At 39.3% G+C, this 22112-nt stretch overlaps 1 protein-coding gene across 7 annotated transcripts in view; it reads right to left on the minus strand.

The window, feature by feature from the left end:
* Positions 1 to 11438: 11438 nt before the first annotated feature.
* dnmt3ab (DNA (cytosine-5-)-methyltransferase 3 alpha b) overlaps positions 11439 to 22112 on the minus strand; it is a 77777-nt gene continuing 67103 nt past the window's right edge. For all 7 annotated transcript variants that reach the window (XM_059520677.1, XM_059520679.1, XM_059520676.1 and 4 more), the window contains one exon: positions 11439 to 14471. In XM_059520677.1, the coding sequence (XP_059376660.1) occupies positions 14330 to 14471 (142 nt within the window). In that variant the 3' untranslated portion in view covers positions 11439 to 14329. The remainder of the gene's footprint in view (positions 14472 to 22112) is intronic.

Raw genomic sequence — 22112 nt, forward strand, 5'->3', positions numbered from 1 at the left:
TGTTCAGGGCAGGTGATGGGTGTTCTTTCAAACCTGCAGTAAAACTCGTTCAGATCGTCTGCCAGTCGTTGATTCTCCACAGTGCTGGGGGGTGGTGTCTTGTAATTGGTGATCTTCATTAGGCTTTTCCACACTGATGCGGAGTCGTTCAAAGTGAACTGAGTCCTTATTTTTTCAGAATAATTCCTCTTTGCCACTTTGATCTCCTTTTCCAGTGTGTATTTAGCCTGTTTATACAAGACATTGTCCCCCTTCCTGTAAGCATCTTCTTTGGCCTGACGGAGCTGTCTGAGTTTTGCAGTGAACCATGGTTTGACATTGTTGTAATTTAGTTGAGTCTTGGTAGGAATACACATATTATAGCGGCAGCCAGTAACCGCTAAGAGGCTGAGTAGAGGGATTAAAGATTGACGCGTTTCCATAGTTGATCCATGTGATTTATTATAACATTGAAAAGAACAGCAACATGATGATGATGACGGTAAAGTAAACAAAAGGAAAAGAAATGAAATAAATCCAAATGAAATGAAAACGGTCAACAGAAAGTGAGCGTCCCAGCTACTCACCCCCTTCCTCCATGCCAACCACACACAAACTAACAAGTAATATGCACCTAAAGCAAGTGACGTAACAAACCAAAAAATAAATTTCAAAATAAAAGACGTCAACCCAAACCTGGCACCTACACACCAGCCCCTGATTATTACACCCACAAACTGTAATAATCATAATACAACACAATCATGCAAGTTACACATCGTTGAATATGTACCTACATACATATAAATCGCTAAATTTTATTCCGCAAATAAACAATGTATAGGCTACACATGTATGTGTATGTATGCATGTATATGTAAATGTCCAATTCTTCAATGTGAACAATGTCCATAATCAACTGAAGTAAACATGTCAATTAAAACGTCTTTAGTCAAAGTCTTCAGTAAGTCAGTTGAGAGCTCTCACAAGTCAGTCAGTCAATTAGTCAGTCGGTCGTAGAATAACCTAGTTAAAATCCTCCGTTTCAAGAAGAAGGCAATCTTTGGTAATGGGTCTGGTCAAACAGGAACTCTTGGTCTTGATTCTTACTTGACGTATTAATCCTTTTGTATCCTTTGTGATCTGAATGATCTTGCCCATTATCCATGAACTCCTTGGAGCAGTATCATCCACTACAAGCACAATATCTCCCACTTGAAAATTGCGTTTCTTCACCAGCCACTTCTGGCGTTCTTGTAGTTGAAGTAGGTATTCCCCGGTCCATCTTTTCCAAAATAGATCCACCATGTATTGGACCTGTCGCCAACGTCGTCGTGAATACAGATCGTTCTTGTCAAAGAGTCCAGGTGATAAAGATGGCTGTGTTTTTAAGAGGAGAAGATGGTTTGGAGTAAGGGCTTCCAAATCATTAACATCCAGAGATGCTCTGGATATTGGACGATTGTTGAGGATTGATTCGATTTCACAAAAAAGTGTGTAAAGACCTTCCTCGTCCAGACTTTGCCCTCTAAGGATAGAATTTAGAATTTCCTTACTGATCTTATAAGCCGCTCCCAAATTCCTCCAAAGTGCGAGCCAGTTGGGGGATTAAAGTTCCACTTAATTCCTTTTTGAAGCAGAAATGAATTGATCTGATTATGATTCCAGTTTTTTATAGCCTCCTGCAGTTCACGTTGGGCACCAACAAAGTTTGTCCCGTTGTCTGAACGGATCTCGACAACTTGTCCTCGACGTGCAATAAATCGTCTTAATGCATGGATGAAAGAATCTGTATTAAGAGAATTCGCTATCTCAAGGTGAACAGCTCTTATAGTTAAACATGTGAATATCACTCCATAACGTTTTACAACGCTCCTTCCCCTTTTTATTTCAAATGGACCAAAGCAGTCCACTCCAACATGCGTGAATGGCGGTTTGTCAGGTGTGACTCGATCTTGTGGCAAATCTGCCATCTGCCGATGACCCGGGATTCCATGAAGACGTTTGCAGACCACACACTTGGACAAAATTCTTCTAATAGCCGTGCTAGCACCAGGGATCCAATATCTCTGCCGTAAATTAGCCAGCATGTAATTTCGTCCACAATGTCCAATGTCATGATGAATCTGTCGCAGAATCAAATCTGAAATGTGTAAATCCTTGGCCAGTATTACTGGATGCTTAACTCTTTCAGGCATCATAGCCTTGTCCAGTCGCCCACCAACTCTGATGACATCTGATTGAAGCACAGGATTAAGTCTATAGAGTTCACTATTCCGTTTTACCAATCCATCTTTCCGTAGACTAACCAGTTCCTCAGAATATCTCTTCTTTTGGCAAAGACGAATAATCTCCAATTCAGCTCTTTCCAACTCATCTGAAGACAACAATTTTGCAGGCACATTGGATTTAAAGCTTTGTATCTCTTTCTCAACAACAGTCTCTCGTTGCACCTTATCCATATCAGAGTAAGCAGTCATCAACCTTTTCCTTTCCTTGCTGAGATCAACTAGAATGTTCCTGAATCGAAGGATCCAAGCTACGCCTTTTTTCAATCGCATCCATGAAGAGTAATAATGAAAGTATGGCATAAAATCATACTCTTGATGAACTTGCACAGTATTCACCAGAACACTCCTTTTCACTTCTGGGTCACAAGACGACATCACACCTACATCAGTAGGATCTACGGGCCACAACTCTTGTGGTTGAACAAGAAATGGAGGACCAGAAATCCATATCTGGTTCTTTAAAAATGAATCAACCTTTAGACCTCTGGATGCTAGGTCAGCTGGATTGTTGGAAGACTTAACATACCTCCATTGTCTGATTTCAGAAACACTGCGAATTTCAGCAACTCGGTTGGCTACAAAACATTTGAATCGAGAAGTCTCATTTTGGATATACTTGAGGACAGAGGTGCTGTCGGTCCAAAATACCGAATCCTGAAGTTTCATCTTCAGCTCTCTCTTCCACAACTTATCCATGCGACCAGCAAGTGTGGCAGCTGTGAGCTCCAGACGAGGGATAGTGATAGGTCTTAAAGGAGTCACTCTTGCTTTGCTCATTAAAAGACAGGAATGAGCACGTTGTTGATCATTATGAAGTAGTAAATACGACACCATGCCATAACCCTTCTCACTGGCGTCCGAAAAGTGATGCAATTGGGCAGATATAGCTTCTCCAAAGCTTTCCGGCTTTAAACCGGACCTCGAATTTCTCCAATTCATGAAGTTTCTCTAACCAACTTGTCCATCGCTGAATGTACACTGTTGGAATAGTGCTGTCCCATCCAATTTTTTCTCTACACAGGTCTTGAAGTATCATTTTTGCATGTAGAATCACAGGAGACAGAAAGCCAAGAGGGTCATAGATGGAACTAATAATAGAAAGAATCCCTCTTCGAGTAAGAGGTCTGTCCTTGATGGTCACCTTGAACTTGAAGACATCAGATTCAGTACACCACTGCACACCTAATGCTCTTTCCAAAGGTAGCATGTCATGTTCCAAATCCAAGTTCTTAACTTTCTTGTCTCGGTCTTCCTCAGGGATGGCATTTAACACAGTGCGGCTGTTACTTATCCATTTGGTTAATCGGAATCCACCTTTAGCACACATTTCTGTGAGCTTCTGGTACAGTCGAACAGCTTCTGAGTCAGTAGACACAGACACGAGACAGTCGTCTACATAGAAGTTATTAAAGACAATGTCCACAGTCTTGGCATCATACAGATCCTTATGGTCCTCTGCACACTTTCTCAATGCATAGCTAGAGCAACTTGGAGATGACGTTGCTCCAAATAAATGCACAATCATTCTGTATTCTTCCAGGTTGGCATCAATGTTTCCTCCAGTCCACCAAAGAAACCTCAACAGATCACAATCATAAGGCTTTACCTTAACCTGATGAAACATCGTTTCTATGTCAGCCATCATGGCAACATCCTCCATTCTGAATCGCACAAGAACACTCACCAACGGACTTGTTAAATCTGGACCTTGCAAAAGTTGTTCATTCAATGATGTTCCTTGATATGATGCTCCGCAATCAAACACCACTCTGATCCTTTGCTTTTTAGGGTGATAAACACCATGGTGGGGTATATACCATAAGCGTCCATCCAGTCGTTCCAGTTCAGCTGTGGGAACCTTTTCAGCATGGCCTTTAGCGATGACACTCTCCATAAAGGTAGTATAGTCAGCATGAAAAGAAGTGTTTCTTTGAAGTTTTCTTTTAAGATTCAGAGCACGTTGTTCCACTATTGCTCTATTCCTTGGCATGACTACCTTTTCGTTTTTAAGTGGAAGACCAATGCAGTAATGCCCATTGATCAGTCTTGATGACTGTGAAACAAAATCCATGAATTGATGATCTTCCTTTGACAATCCTTGCTGTTCCTCTTGCACACATTCAGGAAAGTCACCCTTGAACTGTTGCTCCCATAACTCATTCAGTTTCATAACGGTGATCCGATTGACAGTCATGTGAGAACGTTCCTTAACAGCATACTCTTCCTGTCGCTTGATTGGTCCATTAACTGCCCATCCAAACATGGTTTTAATAGCATATGGGCCACTGTCTTGACAGCGGATAATCTGCCATGGCTCCAAAGCTTCTGGCACATTAGCACCAATCAGTAACTCCACACCAGCATCAATGGAAGGCAAACAAAGATGACTTAATTGAGGCCAGCAAGCAAGGTCGTTTTGTGTGGCGATGTTAGTTTTACCCACAGGCATGGTCCTCTGTGTGTATACCTCTTGTAAAGCAAAGTAATGCTCTTGATCCAATGCTGACACTTCAAGATCCTTCAAAACGTAACAGCAAACGGATTTGTCCTGACTCATGGTTCTCATTAGAATGTTAACTTTCTTTGCTGAGAGATTGAGCTTGGACATCAAACTCTCTGTGCAGAAAGTTGCAGAACTCCCAGAGTCCAAAAAGGCATAGGTGGTCACAACTTTACTTCCTTTCTTTGATTTCACACATACAGGAACGATAGACAATGCACAATTTTCTTTACCAGCCCCAGTAAGAGCACTGGACTGGAGCGAGACAAAAGCACTTTCCACTGTTGACTTTGACTCATCTTTATACTGCATGCCTTTTCTTTCTGATGGAAAAATATGGAGAAGACTTGGGTGTTTGAGATGACATATTTTACATATGCTTCTCTCTTTACAATCACGGCTGAAATGTCCTGTACATAAACAACCGAAACAAATCCCTTTTTTCTTCAGAAAATTCATCCTTTCTGCATGAGATCTTTCAAAAAGCTTCTTGCATGAGTCCAATATATGCGCTCCATCACAGAAGGGACAGGTTTTATTCACAGCCTTCCCACCACACTCCTTTGCACCACTTGCAGTGACTGTAGTGGCAAAACTACTTCTAGGTTTTGTATGAGGTAATTTGGTATTCAGGTTTCTACCTCCACTAGGCAGAACATCTTGAATGTTTCCGAATACCGGATCTGTGACTATTTTTACCTGTCTTTCTACGAAGTCCACAATATCAGAAAAACAAGCTGGATGGTTCCGTCTTTCCTGTAAATCATATGCCACCATTCTCCATCTTTCTCTGAACTTATACGGAAGTTTTGCCAGAACAATTTGCATATTAGAGGCAAGATTCAACTCGTTCATGTAATAAATGTTCTGCATTGCATTGCAGCAACTCCTAAGAAAGAGGCTGTAGTCCTGCAGAGCCTTAGCATCCTCAGATCTTATCGTTTGCCATGAGAGCGCTCTTTTCATGTAAGCTGAGGCTATTCTTACCTCATTGCCGAAATGCTCCTTGAGCAAAGCCTTAGCCTTTATATACCCTTGTGAAGGAATCATCAAATGACAGCTTCGAACAAGCTCTTTAGGTTGCCCTCTAGTGTACTGTTCCAAGAAATGCAAGCAATCTGCATGGCCACTTGCTTTCTTTTCCACCACTTCTTCAAATGTTCGCATAAAGTCGTGATAACGCAATGGATCTCCATCAAAGAATGGGACCTCCCTTGGTGGAAGTGAAGATAAGTTGTGTTGCTGAACTAATAGGGCAGCAATCTCATTCTGCTTGTCAATAAGCTTAAGGATACTTCCTCCTGCCAAACCATCCTGTAAACTTGATCCATGTGCACCCTGCATTCCGGGTCCATGTCCACCATCATGACTGATGCTGGGTAATGTAGAATGTGTCAACCTTGTGTTAGAATTTACACTCTGTTGCTGTTGTTGAGCGGACTGAGTTGGAAAACGCATCGGATTCTCTGGTGCTGCTTGAGCCTGTATATGAAATACAGGTAGATGTTGTGGCATTGAACGTGAACTCAAAGGTAAAAATGGCTCCACATTAGGGTTAAGAGAACTGGTTCCAGTATTTCTTGCCCTTAACGCACTGGCATCAGAAGAGATTGTACAAGCACTTTGTTCTGACCTCACGTCACTATACACTTTCATCTTGGCCATGGATACAGCAATTTTAGTGTCCAGTTCCATTTGTTCTTTTCTCCTCCTCAAATCCTCCTCCTCCTTCTCCAGTACATGTTTCCGTGACAACATTTTCTGATGTGCCAACAAGGCTGCCATTTCGGCCTTAACCTTAAGATGAGCAGATACAATGGAAGATCGACTGGTTCGAGATCCATGAGTAGTTGTCGTTCTCCTGCCCACGTTAGAGACACTATCGGTTGGCTGTATTTGATTCTGCACATCACCATCGTCCATGTCACAGTTCGGATCTTCACTTAGAACATATATATATATATATAAATAATTTTATTTTGGAATAATATATATTTATATAGCATATAAATATATATATGAACATTATATATATATATATATATATATATATATATATATATATATATATATATATATATATATTATTTCTGAATTTTCATGCTAGAATACTTTTAGTTTGCAAAGCATGCATGCAGACACATGAAGTGTAAACACGACTTAAAGAGGTATTTTATGAGCATGTACACATTGCATTACACATGCATTAGTAATGTCTTCTGATATGTAGATTGCATGGACGAGGCTTCATTCAGAGGCTGATGATGATGTAGACTCATCCCATTTGGACCATATCGAGGGTGTCACACAAAGGGGCGACCAAGCCCTTGCTCTACACAACACATTCAATATGTCTCAAGGCGTCAAGAAATGCCAACGTGCGTTAGTTTTTCAACATTTATAAGGATATTACAACGGCTTCATAACGGAAATATCAGATGTCGGGTGTGAGCTCGTGTTTAATCGTGGTTTTTTTTTTTGCTGGTGGGCTCGAGCTGTTTATGGACATAACTCACGACATCCACATTAACCAGCTAGATTATTAAATATCGTTCAATCGATAGTTAAACAATTACCAAGCCACATTAGCAATGATATACGGGAAACACGAGACGCAAGACTGGGAGATTCTTTCCATACCACAAAATTACACGATTCAGAGCCAAGCAATATATCTCTGTGCTAGTCAGTGATGAGTTTCTGAAAATAGCTTACAAATGAATGCAAAATAGCGAGACATAGTGCACTTACTTCCTTTGTTATATCCTTAAAAAGCGCCTTTCCTTCACTTTCAGCACTGGTGAACAATAAAGCCTGTTAGACGGCAGGCAGATGCTTGGGTTGGTAAACCTTACGCTTGCAGCAGCATCCAGACTGTGAGAGCCGGCGCTGACCAATCACAGGAGACACATAGCGATGGCCTCAGCAGCGGCCAATGGCATTGCAGTATGGGCGTGTCCTGTCGTCAGCGGTACGTACCATTTACAGAGTTATAGGGGATGGAACTGGATCATTATGCCAAATTGCCAATGTGGCAACCGTGCAAACTAGACGAAGTTCTAGTTATATATGTCGTTTTTTTATGCATGCTAATATAAAATGTACAAATATAAATTAGTATGTATAATATAGATATAGAAAGCATTATATATATTTAACCAAAATACCATAGATATTGTAAAAAATATAATCTTTAATAAAATATATGTATTTGAATTATTGCTAAATATATACATGAATAAACTAACACAATAATTTAAAAGTCTATATATAGTTGTGTCCATATACTTATGGTTATAATAATTTTTTTTTAAGTTGTCATTTCCAGAATGTAACCATTTTACATAATACAAAGTATTACATATTATGCAAAATACCAAATTATTAAAAAGAAAATCAACATTATTCAAATACATTTATTTTATATACACACACACACACAGGGTACGGAAAGTATTCAGAGCCACTTAAATTTTTCACTCATTGTTATATTGCAGCCATTTGCTAAAATCATTTATGTTAATTTTTTTTCCTCTTTAATGTATACACACAGCACCCCATATTGACAGAAAAACACAGAATTGTTGACATTTTTGCACATTTATTAAAAAAGAAAAACTGAAATATCACATGGTCCTAAGTATTCAGACCCTTTGTTCAGTATTTAGTAGAAGCGCCCTTTTGATCTAATAAAGCCATGAGAATTTTCAGGTCTCTCCAGAGATGCTCAATTGGGTTTAAGTCAGCGCTCTGGCTGGGCCATTCAAGAACAGTAACGGAGTTGTTGTGAAGCCACTCCTTTGTTACTTTAGCTGTGTGCTTAGGGTCATTGTCTTGTTGGAAGGTGGACCTTCGGCTCAGTCTGAGATCCTTAGCACTCTGGAGAAGGTTTTCGTCCAGGATATCCCTGTACTTGGCCGCATTCATTTTTCCCTTGATTGCAACCAGTCGTCCTGTCCCTGCAGCTGAAAAACACACAGCCTGATGCTGCCACCAGCATGCTTCACTGTTGGGACTGTATTGGACAGGTGATGAGCAGTGCCTGGTTTTCTCCACACATACAGCTTAGAATTAAGGCCAAAAAGTTCTATCTTGGTCTCATCAGACCAGAGAATCCTTCAGGTGTTTTTTTTAGCAAACTCCATGAGGGCTTTCATGTGTCTTGCACTGAGGAGAGGCTTCCGTCGGTTCACACTGCCAAATAGCCCCGACTGGTGGAGGGCTGCAGTGATGGGTGTCTTTCTACAACTTTCTCCCACCTCCCGACTGCATCTCTGGAGCTCAGTCACAGTGATCTTTGGGTTCTTCTTTACCTCTCTCACCAAGGCTCTTCTCCCCTGATAGCTCAGTTTGGCTGGACGGCCAGCTCTAGGAAGGGTTCTGGTCAACCCAAACGTCTTCCATTTAAGGATTCTGGAGACCACTGTGCTCTTAGGAGCCTTAAGTGCAGCAGATATTTTTTTGTAACCTTGGCCAGATCTATGCCTTGCCACAGTTCTGTCTCTGAACTCTTCAGGCAGTACCTTTGACCTCATGATTCTCATTTGCTCTGACATGCACGTGTGAGCTGTAAGGTCTTATATAGACAGGTGTGTGGCTTTCCTTATCAAGTCCAATCAGTATAATCAAACACAGCTGGACTCAAATGAAGGTGTAGAACCATCTCAAGGATGATCAGAAGAAATGGACAGCACCTGAGTTAATATATGAGCGTCACAGCAAAGGGTCTGAATACTTAGGACCATGTGATATTTCATTTGTCTTTTTTAATAAATCTGCAAAAATGTCAACAATTCTGTGTTTTTCTGTCAATATGGGGTGCTGTGTGTACATTTATGAGGAAAAAAATGAACATAAATGATTTTGAATGAACATAAATGGCTGCAATATAACAGAGTGAAAAATTTAAGGGGGTCTGAATACTTTCCGTACCCACTGTATGTATATATATATATATATAGAATATAATATACTCAATGTAATATACTCATATTCACACACACACACACACACACACACACACACACACGTGTGAATCGCCAAAAATTGCAATATCTTGAAAAAGTACATTTTTTGTAATATTTCAAAAAGTGAAACTTTCATATTTTCTAGATTCATTACATGTAAAGCATTTCAAAAGTTTATTTTTTTATTTTTTTTATTTTGATGATTAGAGTTTACAGCTCATAAAAGTAAAAAAATCCAGTATCTCAGAATATTCAAATATTTTCTAAGATCAATTAAAAAAAAGGATTTGCAAAATAGAAAAGTTCAAGTTTTTTAAAGTATGTTCATTTATGCACTCAATACTTGGCCGGGCTCCTTTAGCTCAAACTCCATCATCGGTGACGATCACCCTGTGGCACTGCTGAGGCACTATTGAGCTTTCAGCTCAAATCGACTGTTTCTCATCTTTCTCTTGAAAATATCCCAAAGATTCATGTTGTTCAGGTTCAGGTCAGGCATGTTGGCTGGCCAATCAAACACAGTAATATCATGGTCATCAAACCACTTTGTGGTTTTGACACTGTGGGCAGGTGCTGAGTCCTGCTGAAAAACGAAATCAGCATCTCCATAAAGCTTGTCAGCAGACGGAAGCATAAAGTGCTCCAAAGTCTCCATTGACTTTGGACTTAATAAAACACAATGGACCAACACCAGCAGACGTTACGGCACCCACATCATCTCTAACTTCAGAAACTTCACACTGGACTTTAAGCAGCTTGGATTCTGTGCCTCTCCAGTCTTCCCCCAGACTCCAGACATTGATTTTGAAATAAAATGCAAAATTTACTTTTATCTGAAAAGAGGACTGTGGACCACTGAACAACAGTCCAGTTCTTTTTCTCCTTACCCCAGGTGAAATGCTTCTGACGTTTTTTTCTGGTTCAGGAGTGGCTTGGTTCTGTGACAGCTGTAGCCCTTTTCCTGAAGACATCTGACTCTTGATGCATTGACTACAGCTTCAGTCCACTCCTTGTGAAGCTCTCCCAGGTGTTTGAATCAGCTTCGATTGACAGTATTCTCAAGCTTGCGGTCATCCCTGTTGATTGTGCACCTTTTCCTACCCAATTTCTTCCTTCCAGTCAACTTGCATTTAACATGATTTGATACAGCACTCTGTTTCAGTAATGACCTTCTGTGACATACCCTCTTTGTGGAGGGTGTCAATGATTATCTTTTGGACCTTTGCCAAGTCAGCAGTCTTCCTTATTATTGTGGTTTCAGAGAACAAGTGATACCTGGAACTTATACTGTAGGGATGATCATTTAATGAAGCTCAAATGTAAATATTCTAATATTTTGAGATACTATATTTTTTACCTTCATGAGCTGTAAGCTCTAATGATCAAAATTAAAACAAAAAACTTTTAAAATGTTTTACTTTATATGTAATGAATCTATAATATATGAAAGTTTCACTTTTTGTAATGTTTCCGGGAAAAATTATATTTCATTATATTATAATTTTTTTAGATGCACCTGTATGTAAATATATATATTTTATATTAATAGTACGCATCCTTTCCAGAGTATTATATTGAAATATTCGATACAAATAATACATATTTAGAAGTTAAATGTTATTTAACTAATAATGATATACAATTAATAATTTACCTAATAATCACATATATTTTTTTAGATACTTGCAAAGAAAACACAACTTTTTCACAAAAAAACAATACATTTATTCAAGTGTTCTCCAGCACAAGTACATAAGGAGCCTTTTTTCTTCGTTCTGGGTACATAACGAAAGAAAGGGGGAGAGGTGGCGAATGATTGCTACATTTGCTGTATGAGCTGATTGCAAAAGAAGAGAAGGCTTGAAATAAGTTTATATGACACAACAGAGGTCACAAATATCAACAGTGTCACTGAGATATACAGAGAACCTGTTAGGAGAGCATACAAGAGGCTGTTACAGCCAAATATTTATATATATATTTATATATAAACCCAAATTAAGCAAATTAAATTTAACAAAACAGAAGAAAAAAAATGAAACAAAAGAAGATGGAGGGCTGGATATATGGCATGGAATGTAGGACTTAGAAGCAATTCTGCCTGGATATTAAGCAAGTACATGTTAACAGCAAAATTTATTACATTTTTATTTATTTTTCCCATTAGGAGTACATGATTTCCCACAGTTAAGCAACAACTACCCACAATGTCTATTCTAAAACAATATAAGAATCTTTCATCATTTATCATAAATTTTTTCAAGTACAAAGTTAAAATGCCTTTGTTAATATCTTTATACGAGAGGGTGAAATAATAGTGCTTCTCCGATACTACAAGAAACAATCGAAAAAAAGACAAGTTTATTTATTTTCCAAATAATATATTTTTTCTCAATTAGATAAAATGTTTAGCACCTTAGGAAACACCTACAATCCCTCTCTTAGTACTTAAAACAAGAATTAAAAAGCAAATCGAAACACACTTTTGTATGTAGGGCTGTGCAGTAAAGATGGGACTGTTAAAATCACTTAGCGAACTCATTCTTTAGTGTGATCCTCCGTTCAACACGCATAAATAATTACAAAAAGACACCCTGCTGCTTTATAGCTTATGTCAATTAGCCTGTTGCCATTTTGTCAATTACCCCCTCTTGCAATTTGAGTGCTGTTTTGATTCTATAGTATATATTAGCAAAGAATTATATTTGTACATCTCATAGGCCATTAAAAAAAGCTACAGACAATTTCTATGTACAAAATGTACAAAAAGAAACAAATCTGGGCGTCGATAAAACTGGGAAAATAATAAAAGCAACTTTGCAGAACGTGACAAATGTTAAGATAAGTAAGCAGTGCAATGCCTTAAATTAAAAAAGAGAGCCTAACGAGGATTTCATTAGAGCCCGTTTCTAACCAGATTCACAAATTTAGCTTGCGTGATAACTACATCATTGACATGGTCAACATCCACCATTGGCAAACATAATAATGTTTTCAGATCTACGCTAGGGACCAGCTGTAGTTAACCCCATCCGACTACTTTTCCTACAGGGATACTTAACAAACACACTCACTTTGGGATTATATAAAGCGGTAAGAACCGTGAGCAGACACTATACTGTATTTATGATAAAGCGACTCTGTAGCACATGGAAACATTAGAGGGGTGCTATTTGAATTCGGCCCCTTCACCACCGGCATGACAGACGGATTTATTCTATCCTAGCTCATTCGTTCACATCTATTGGCACAGCCCTACTGTACACAACAAAGTATTACCTTATATAACGGCAAGAGTTTCACATCATTAAACATAACCGAGAAAAAAAGAACAATTCACAAGAATCAAGGAGAAAGTTTAAAAAATAAAATATTACAGAAATAAAGAAGTATACATATACAAAAGTGCTTGATATTGTTGGTAACACAGCACAAAAAAATTGCTATTAAAAGTTAGAAGAACATTGTGAAGACGCACCTTTAAAGTTTTGCACCTGACTGAGAATAGCCTGCGGACGCCGCAGTTGAAGGCTGATTCACCTGGCCGACAATACAACCGCCCGACCGACCGACGCCATCATTCCTGTGGCCGCCACGCACGCTAAGAGTTGTACAGTAATGATTCTGGCCTGTGTGACACTAGAAAAACAGTAGATCACCACAGCCTTTGATTTCAAGGTATGGATGACAAAAACATCTCCGCCCATGTGGCTGGTTTCATGTGTTCGGATTGCAGGCATACTGAAGGAAGCAGACCTCAAAGACTGAAAGGCTGAGGTATGTTTTTTTCTTTTTTTTTTAAAAGAGCACCAGAGAATATTGTACAAAAAGCCTGTAAAAGATATAAAATGAGATGTGGCAGACCTGGCTTGACCTGTCATTTTTTTTTTTCAAGGTTTCAGTCGTTCGTTTTACCTGACGACGATACAAAACGTAACCCCGTGATCTTGTTTCGAGTAGTAGCACCACATGAGTTGCAATGTTTTTAACCCCCTTGAAGCACCATATTGTCATCTATTACAGTAGTACCTTTATTACCTTCAGTTGTGTATAGAAACTGTAAACAAAGAGGTATTTGTGATCTGGTGTTTTGGATTGTTTAAGACAGAGCTCCCCTGACACTAAGAGAAAATCTTTTTTTCCCGCTCTTACCAAGGCTCAGACGCCGGAGGAGAGGAAAGAGATGCGCACCGCGGGAAATGGATCGATCCGCTACCCGACAGTCGAAAAAATCAGGAGGCGAAATGTTTGGCCGAACTAAATGCGATTTCCGTATCAACGAATTCTCGTTCCTTGTTACATCGTCTCTCAGTGCCTTAAAAAGGAGGCCATGTCTCAAGTATAGCTTGCACACATAAATCAAATACTGGATAACACTGCTAAAAAGTCAAATGAATAATAAAAAAAATTAAATAGAATTAAAAAAAAAAAGAGTCAATTATTCCAAACCAGAAGAAAAAAAACAAAACAAAACATGAAATACCTTTTTTTTTTTTCTGATGTCGAACTTGCAAATAACATACGAGAGCTTGCTTTCCAAGCTCTTGGTATTACATCGGTTTCGATTTTTCTCATCTGTACTGGATTTGAGTTCAGATGCAAGCGAAGTACTCTTTGAGTGGTGCAAACAAGTGACGGATGACCGGGACGCTCCATGACCTTCCCAGCAGCCTCTGCCTGGCCAGACGACTCATGTTCGACACGTCTGTGTAATGGACAGGGAAGCCAAACACCCTGATAAGAAGTAAAATGGGCAAAAAGTTAGTTAAAAAGTATTCTCAAGTGTAGATTTGTCACCCTGAACCACAAAACCGGTCTTAAGTCGCTGGGGTATATTTTTAGCAATAGCAAAAAAAAAACATTGTATGGGTCAAAATGATTGATTTTTCTTTTATGCCAAAAATCATTAGGATATAAAGTAAAGATCATGTTCCATGAAGATACAGGTGCTTCTCAATAAATTATAATGTCATGGAGAAAAAAAAAATATTTTAGGAATTCAACTCAAATTGTGAAACTTGGGTATTAAATAAATTCATCACACACAGACTGAAGTAGTCTTTGAAGTTAAGTCTTTGGTTCTTTTAATTGTGATGATTTGGCTCACATTTAACAAAAGCCCACCAATTCACTATCTCAACAAATTAGAATATGCTGACATGCCAATCAGCTAATCAACTCAAAACACCTGCAAATGTTTTCCTGAGCCTTCAAAATGGTATCTCAATATCAAAAAACGCTTCTCAATATCATTAACTTGTCGTTATCTTTAGGTCACGTCCCAAAACCATTCAAGCTGGCGGTTATTAAGCCTCTTATTAAGAAACCAAAACTAGATCCTAGTGAACTGGCAAATTATAGGCATATTTCAAATCTTCCATTTATGTCTGCCATGCTGATGTGGTGGTGTCACTTAGCTCCACAATCTTAACTATATCAAGGAAATAAGACACCATCTACCTCATTTAAAGTAATCTTTTATGAACTGAACATATAAGGATTTTGGATGTGTAAGTATTTTGAGTCTTGAAGGCATATCTTGGACATTGTGGATACAAGGCCTAAACTGCTCAACAGCAGACACTGAAGAAATCCCAACCCCGGTAGCATACCTACCTGTAATATCTTCATTGATGCAATGGCTAATAAGAAACTGGCTGAAGACATTGATGAAATTAAGAGGGCTCTGGGCTTCATGTCACAGGAAATAACTCAAGTGGCAACCGAACAAAGAGGCCTAAAGGAATTGCCGGAGGAAATTAAACAACTGAAAAAAGAGGCACAAGAAAAGGACAAGAAAATTGAACAACTGGAAAGAAGAATTGATGATTTGGAGCAGTATTCAAGGAAGGATGACCTGTTGATATCAGGGCTTGAAATAAAACGCTCTTATGCACAGGCAGCAGCCCGTGGTGGGGGAGAGAAAAATCTGTTAAATCCTGCTCTTAAGTCCTGAATTACCAACGCTTGAACAACAGGTAATCAAGTTCTTTGACAACAATGGCATTACAATAAATAGTGAGAACATTGTTGCTTGCCATACTTTGCCCCAGAGAGACCGCAATAAGTCAAATATTCTGATTCGCTTTGCTAATAGAAAGCACAAAATGGAGGTGCTTAGGAATGGCAGAAAATTAAAGGGTACAGGTGTTTATGTGAATGAGCACCTAACTAAGAGAAATGCTACAATAGCAAGAAAAGCAAGGATTTTGAGGAAAGAAAAGAAGATTCAAGACACCTGGACAAGAAACTGCAGAGTTCTGATCAAGCTTAACGGACATCCAGAAGAAGCTCAAGTGATCACTGTTAAGGATATAACAGAATTGGACCAATATAAATGACTGAATATTGCCATGGATCACCCAGATTGAAAGAAAGGGAATGCCATGAAAGACAACAAATTGGATATATGACACAACCAGATGGACCTACCCTCAACTATAAACACTGTAAGAACAGATTATGGTTATTCTGATTATGAAAATCTGCAATTTAAAACGTTTGATTATACAGAATATAAACCACAAGATATGCAAAATGATCTTGATCCAGATAACAATTTTTATACAAAAATACTGAACAGTTGTGAATACTTTACTGAAGACCATTTTGAGGCCCAAATGACTCTAAGAGATTCATTGTTCATTATACATTTCAACTGCAGGAGTCTTAATTCAAATTTTCCCAAGATCTTAGACTGTCTGGAACAAACAAAAAATAAATACTCTGCAATAGCTATTTCAGAGACATGGCTTGGCTGTGAAGAGCCATCTTGCTTGTTTAAAATAGAAGGATACAATGCATTCTACAAAAGTAGAAATTGTCAAAAAGGCGGGGGAGTTGCATTGTATATTGATCAGAATTTGGGAAGTAAAATGGTCAGTAGTAAGTGTTTAATTCTGGACAACATCATGGAATGTGTAACAGTGGAAATTGAGATTGAAAGATCAAAAAATGCCATAAGCTGTGTGTATCGAAAACCAGGGGCAGGGTCTTGTATTGAAAAGTTTCAGGAAATAATGATTGATTTGTATGAGGATATAAGAAGTAAAATGGTAATATTGATCTGCTCAATCCTCAAAAACAAAAAACTTTTACAGAATTTATTCATTCCATGTACAGTTTATGCTTGTATCCATCCATAACAAGACCAACTCGAATAACAAAATCCAGTGCAACTCTGATTGACAACATATTCACTAATTTTCTAGAAAGTGAAATAATAAGTGGAGTTTTAATTACTGATATATCTGACCATCTACCAGTTTTTACAGTAATAAAAAGAGTGTTTAAATCAGTAAAAGAAAACAAAAAAAATCATAGTAAAAAGGTTAAAATCTCAAGAGGCTATTTCCAGATTTAAGAATGAACTAAGGGAACAAAGTTGGGATAATGTTTATGTAGACGATGTAAATACTGCATATGATACATTTATCAAAATCTTCATTACTTTGTATGAAAAACACTGCCCTCTAGTTAATAAAGTTATGAACCATAGATTTACAGGAAAGCCCTGGTTTACGAGGGGAATTCAAAAAGCATGTAAGAGGAAGAATAAACTGTACAAAGACTTCTTGCGAAAGAAGACAAAAGAGGCATAATGTACATACAAACAATATAAGAACAGATTAACTAGTATTATAAGATTAAGTAAAATTAATTATTATGGTGCTTTTTTGGAGAAAAATAAAAGTAATATAAAAAATACTTGGAGTGCTTTAAGCAAACTAATCAAAAAGGGAAATCAAAATGCTGACATTCCAACTGAATTTCTAATAAACGATAGAACTTTGATCAATCAATCTGATGAAACTGCAAATCAGTTTAATCAATATTTCATGAATATTTCCTAAATTGGCTAAAGAAATAGTCAACACTAATCAAGTGGATGTTTTGAGTAAAATACCAAACACTGATAAAACTATATTTATTCAAGCCACTGATGAAAATGAAATAATTTCAGTTGTCAAAAACTGCAAGACTAAGATGTCAGCTGACTGGAATGGACTAGAATCAGAATCAGAATGAGCTTTATTGCCAGGTATGTTCACACATACGAGGAATTTGTTTTCGTGACAGAGCTCCGCAGTGCAACATAACAGCGACAGAACAAAAAACACAATGAGGAATAAAAAATACAAAAAAATACAAATAGGTGGGTAAGGATTGACAATATACAAATTGACAATGTATGGCAGGTATATTAAAATGAGCATTTATGTATGTACATGTATATTATGTGGAAAAATTTTAACTGTACGCTAAGTATGTGTGTTGGATAAATAAGTGTATGTGTATATAAATATAAATATAAGTAGTGTAGTGTGTTCCATGTATGTACATGTATATTATGTGCAAAAGATTTACGTGTACGCTAAGTATGTGTTGGATAAAAAGTGTAGTGTATATAAATATAAATAGTGTAGTGTGTCCCACTGTTATTTTCAGCTGTTCATAAGATGGATTGCCTGAGGGAAGAAACTGTTCCTGTGTCTGGTCGTTCTGGTGCTCAGTGCTCTGTAGCGTCGACCAGATGGCAACAGTTCAAAGAGGGAGTGTGCTGGATGTGAGGGGTCCAGAGTGATTTTAACAGCCCTTTTGCTCACTCTGGATAAGTACAGTTCTTGAATAGATGGGAGGGTTGTACCGATAATTCGCTCAGCAGTCCGGACTACCCTCTGTAGTCTTCTGAGGTCAGATTTAGAAGCTGAGCTGAACCAGACAGTTACTGAAGTGCAGAGGATGGATTCGATGATGGTGGAGTAGAACTGTTTCAGCAGATCCTGTGGCAGGTTAAACTTCCTCAGCTGGCGAAGGAAGTACAGCCTCTGATGGGCCTTTTTCACAATGGAGTCAATGTGAATGTCCCACTTCAGGCCCTGAGAGATAGTGGTGCCCAGGAACCTAAATGACTCCACTGCAGTCACAGTGCTGTTCATGATGGTGAGTGGGGGGAGTGCAGGGGGGTTTCTCCTGAAGTCCACAGTCATCTCCACTGTTTTGAGCGTGTTAAGCTCCAGGTTGTTGAGAGTGCACCAGACAGCCAGCTCTTTAACCTCCTGTCTGTAAGCAGACTCGTCACCGTCCTGAATGAGGCCGATGAGTGTGGTGTCATCTGCAAACTTCAGGAGCTTGACAGAGGGGTCCTTAGATGTGCAGTCATTAGTGTACAGGGAGAAGAGCAGTGGGGAGAGAACACAGCCCTGGGGAGCTCCGGTGCTGATTGTACGGGTGCTGGATGTGTATTTTCCTAGTCTCACTAGCTGCTGCCTGTCTGTCAGGAAGCTGTTGATCCACTGACAGACGGAGGTGGGCACGGAGAGCTGAGTTAGTTTGGGCATGAGGAGGTTTGGGATGATCGTGTTGAAGGCAGAGCTGAAGTCCACAAACAGGATCCTCACATAGGTCCCCGGTCTGTCTAGGTGTTGCAGAACATAATGCAGTCCGATGTTTACTGCATCGTCCACAGACCTGTTTGCTCTGTAGGCAAACTGAAGAGGATCTAGCAAGGGTCCAGTGATGTCTTTCAGGTGGGCCAGCACCAGTTTTTCAAATGACTTCATGACTACAGACGTTAGAGCCACAGGCCTGTAGTCATTTAGTCCTGTAATTTTGGATTTCTTTGGGATAGGGATGATGGTGGAGCGTTTGAAGCATGAAGGGACTTCGCACAGTTCCAGCGATCTGTTGAAGATCTGTGTGAAGATGGGGGCCAGCTGGTCAGCACAGGATTTCAGACAGGCTGGTGTAACGCAATCTGGGCCTGGTGCTTTTTTCCTTTTCTGCTTCCGGAAGACCTGGCGCACCGCATCCTCGCTGATCTGTATTGCAGGTGTGGGGGAGAGGGGGGATGCAGGAGGTGTGAATGGTGAGAGCGCTTGATTGGAGAGGTGTTCAGGGTGGGTTGCAGGAGTTGTGAGTGGTGTGAACAGTTGTTTGGAGAGGCATTCAGGGTTGGTTGCAGGAGTTGTGAATGGTGAGAGCGGTTGATTGGAGAGGTGATCAGGATGGGTTGCAGGAGCTGTGAATGGTGTGAACGGTTGTTTGGAGAGGCATTCAGGGTTGGTTGCAGGAGTTGTGAATGGTGTGAATGGTTGTGTGGGGAGGTGTTCAGGGCAGGTGATGGGTGTTCTTTCAAACCTGCAGTAAAACTCGTTCAGATCGTCTGCCAGTCGTTGATTCTCCACAGTGCTGGGGGGTGGTGTCTTGTAATTGGTGATCTTCATTAGGCTTTTCCACACTGATGCGGAGTCGTTCAAAGTGAACTGAGTCCTTATTTTTTCAGAATAATTCCTCTTTGCCACTTTGATCTCCTTTTCCAGTGTGTATTTAGCCTGTTTATACAAGACATTGTCCCCCTTCCTGTAAGCATCTTCTTTGGCCTGACGGAGCTGTCTGAGTTTTGCAGTGAACCATGGTTTGACATTGTTGTAATTTAGTTGAGTCTTGGTAGGAATACACATATTATAGCGGCAGCCAGTAACCGCTAAGAGGCTGAGTAGAGGGATTAAAGATTGACGCGTTTCCATAGTTGATCCATGTGATTTATTATAACATTGAAAAGAACAGCAACATGATGATGATGACGGTAAAGTAAACAAAAGGAAAAGAAATGAAATAAATCCAAATGAAATGAAAACGGTCAACAGAAAGTGAGCGTCCCAGCTACTCACCCCCTTCCTCCATGCCAACCACACACAAACTAACAAGTAATATGCACCTAAAGCAAGTGACGTAACAAACCAAAAAATAAATTTCAAAATAAAAGACGTCAACCCAAACCTGGCACCTACACACCAGCCCCTGATTATTACACCCACAAACTGTAATAATCATAATACAACACAATCATGCAAGTTACACATCGTTGAATATGTACCTACATACATATAAATCGCTAAATTTTATTCCGCAAATAAACAATGTATAGGCTACACATGTATGTGTATGTATGCATGTATATGTAAATGTCCAATTCTTCAATGTGAACAATGTCCATAATCAACTGAAGTAAACATGTCAATTAAAACGTCTTTAGTCAAAGTCTTCAGTAAGTCAGTTGAGAGCTCTCACAAGTCAGTCAGTCAATTAGTCAGTCGGTCGTAGAATAACCTAGTTAAAATCCTCCGTTTCAAGAAGAAGGCAATCTTTGGTAATGGGTCTGGTCAAACAGGAACTCTTGGTCTTGATTCTTACTTGACGTATTAATCCTTTTGTATCCTTTGTGATCTGAATGATCTTGCCCATTATCCATGAACTCCTTGGAGCAGTATCATCCACTACAAGCACAATATCTCCCACTTGAAAATTGCGTTTCTTCACCAGCCACTTCTGGCGTTCTTGTAGTTGAAGTAGGTATTCCCCGGTCCATCTTTTCCAAAATAGATCCACCATGTATTGGACCTGTCGCCAACGTCGTCGTGAATACAGATCGTTCTTGTCAAAGAGTCCAGGTGATAAAGATGGCTGTGTTTTTAAGAGGAGAAGATGGTTTGGAGTAAGGGCTTCCAAATCATTAACATCCAGAGATGCTCTGGATATTGGACGATTGTTGAGGATTGATTCGATTTCACAAAAAAGTGTGTAAAGACCTTCCTCGTCCAGACTTTGCCCTCTAAGGATAGAATTTAGAATTTCCTTACTGATCTTATAAGCCGCTCCCAAATTCCTCCAAAGTGCGAGCCAGTTGGGGGATTAAAGTTCCACTTAATTCCTTTTTGAAGCAGAAATGAATTGATCTGATTATGATTCCAGTTTTTTATAGCCTCCTGCAGTTCACGTTGGGCACCAACAAAGTTTGTCCCGTTGTCTGAACGGATCTCGACAACTTGTCCTCGACGTGCAATAAATCGTCTTAATGCATGGATGAAAGAATCTGTATTAAGAGAATTCGCTATCTCAAGGTGAACAGCTCTTATAGTTAAACATGTGAATATCACTCCATAACGTTTTACAACGCTCCTTCCCCTTTTTATTTCAAATGGACCAAAGCAGTCCACTCCAACATGCGTGAATGGCGGTTTGTCAGGTGTGACTCGATCTTGTGGCAAATCTGCCATCTGCCGATGACCCGGGATTCCATGAAGACGTTTGCAGACCACACACTTGGACAAAATTCTTCTAATAGCCGTGCTAGCACCAGGGATCCAATATCTCTGCCGTAAATTAGCCAGCATGTAATTTCGTCCACAATGTCCAATGTCATGATGAATCTGTCGCAGAATCAAATCTGAAATGTGTAAATCCTTGGCCAGTATTACTGGATGCTTAACTCTTTCAGGCATCATAGCCTTGTCCAGTCGCCCACCAACTCTGATGACATCTGATTGAAGCACAGGATTAAGTCTATAGAGTTCACTATTCCGTTTTACCAAT

Source organism: Carassius carassius, chromosome 32 (genome assembly GCF_963082965.1).
Source record: "Carassius carassius chromosome 32, fCarCar2.1, whole genome shotgun sequence".
Classification (NCBI taxonomy): Eukaryota; Metazoa; Chordata; class Actinopteri; order Cypriniformes; family Cyprinidae; genus Carassius; species Carassius carassius.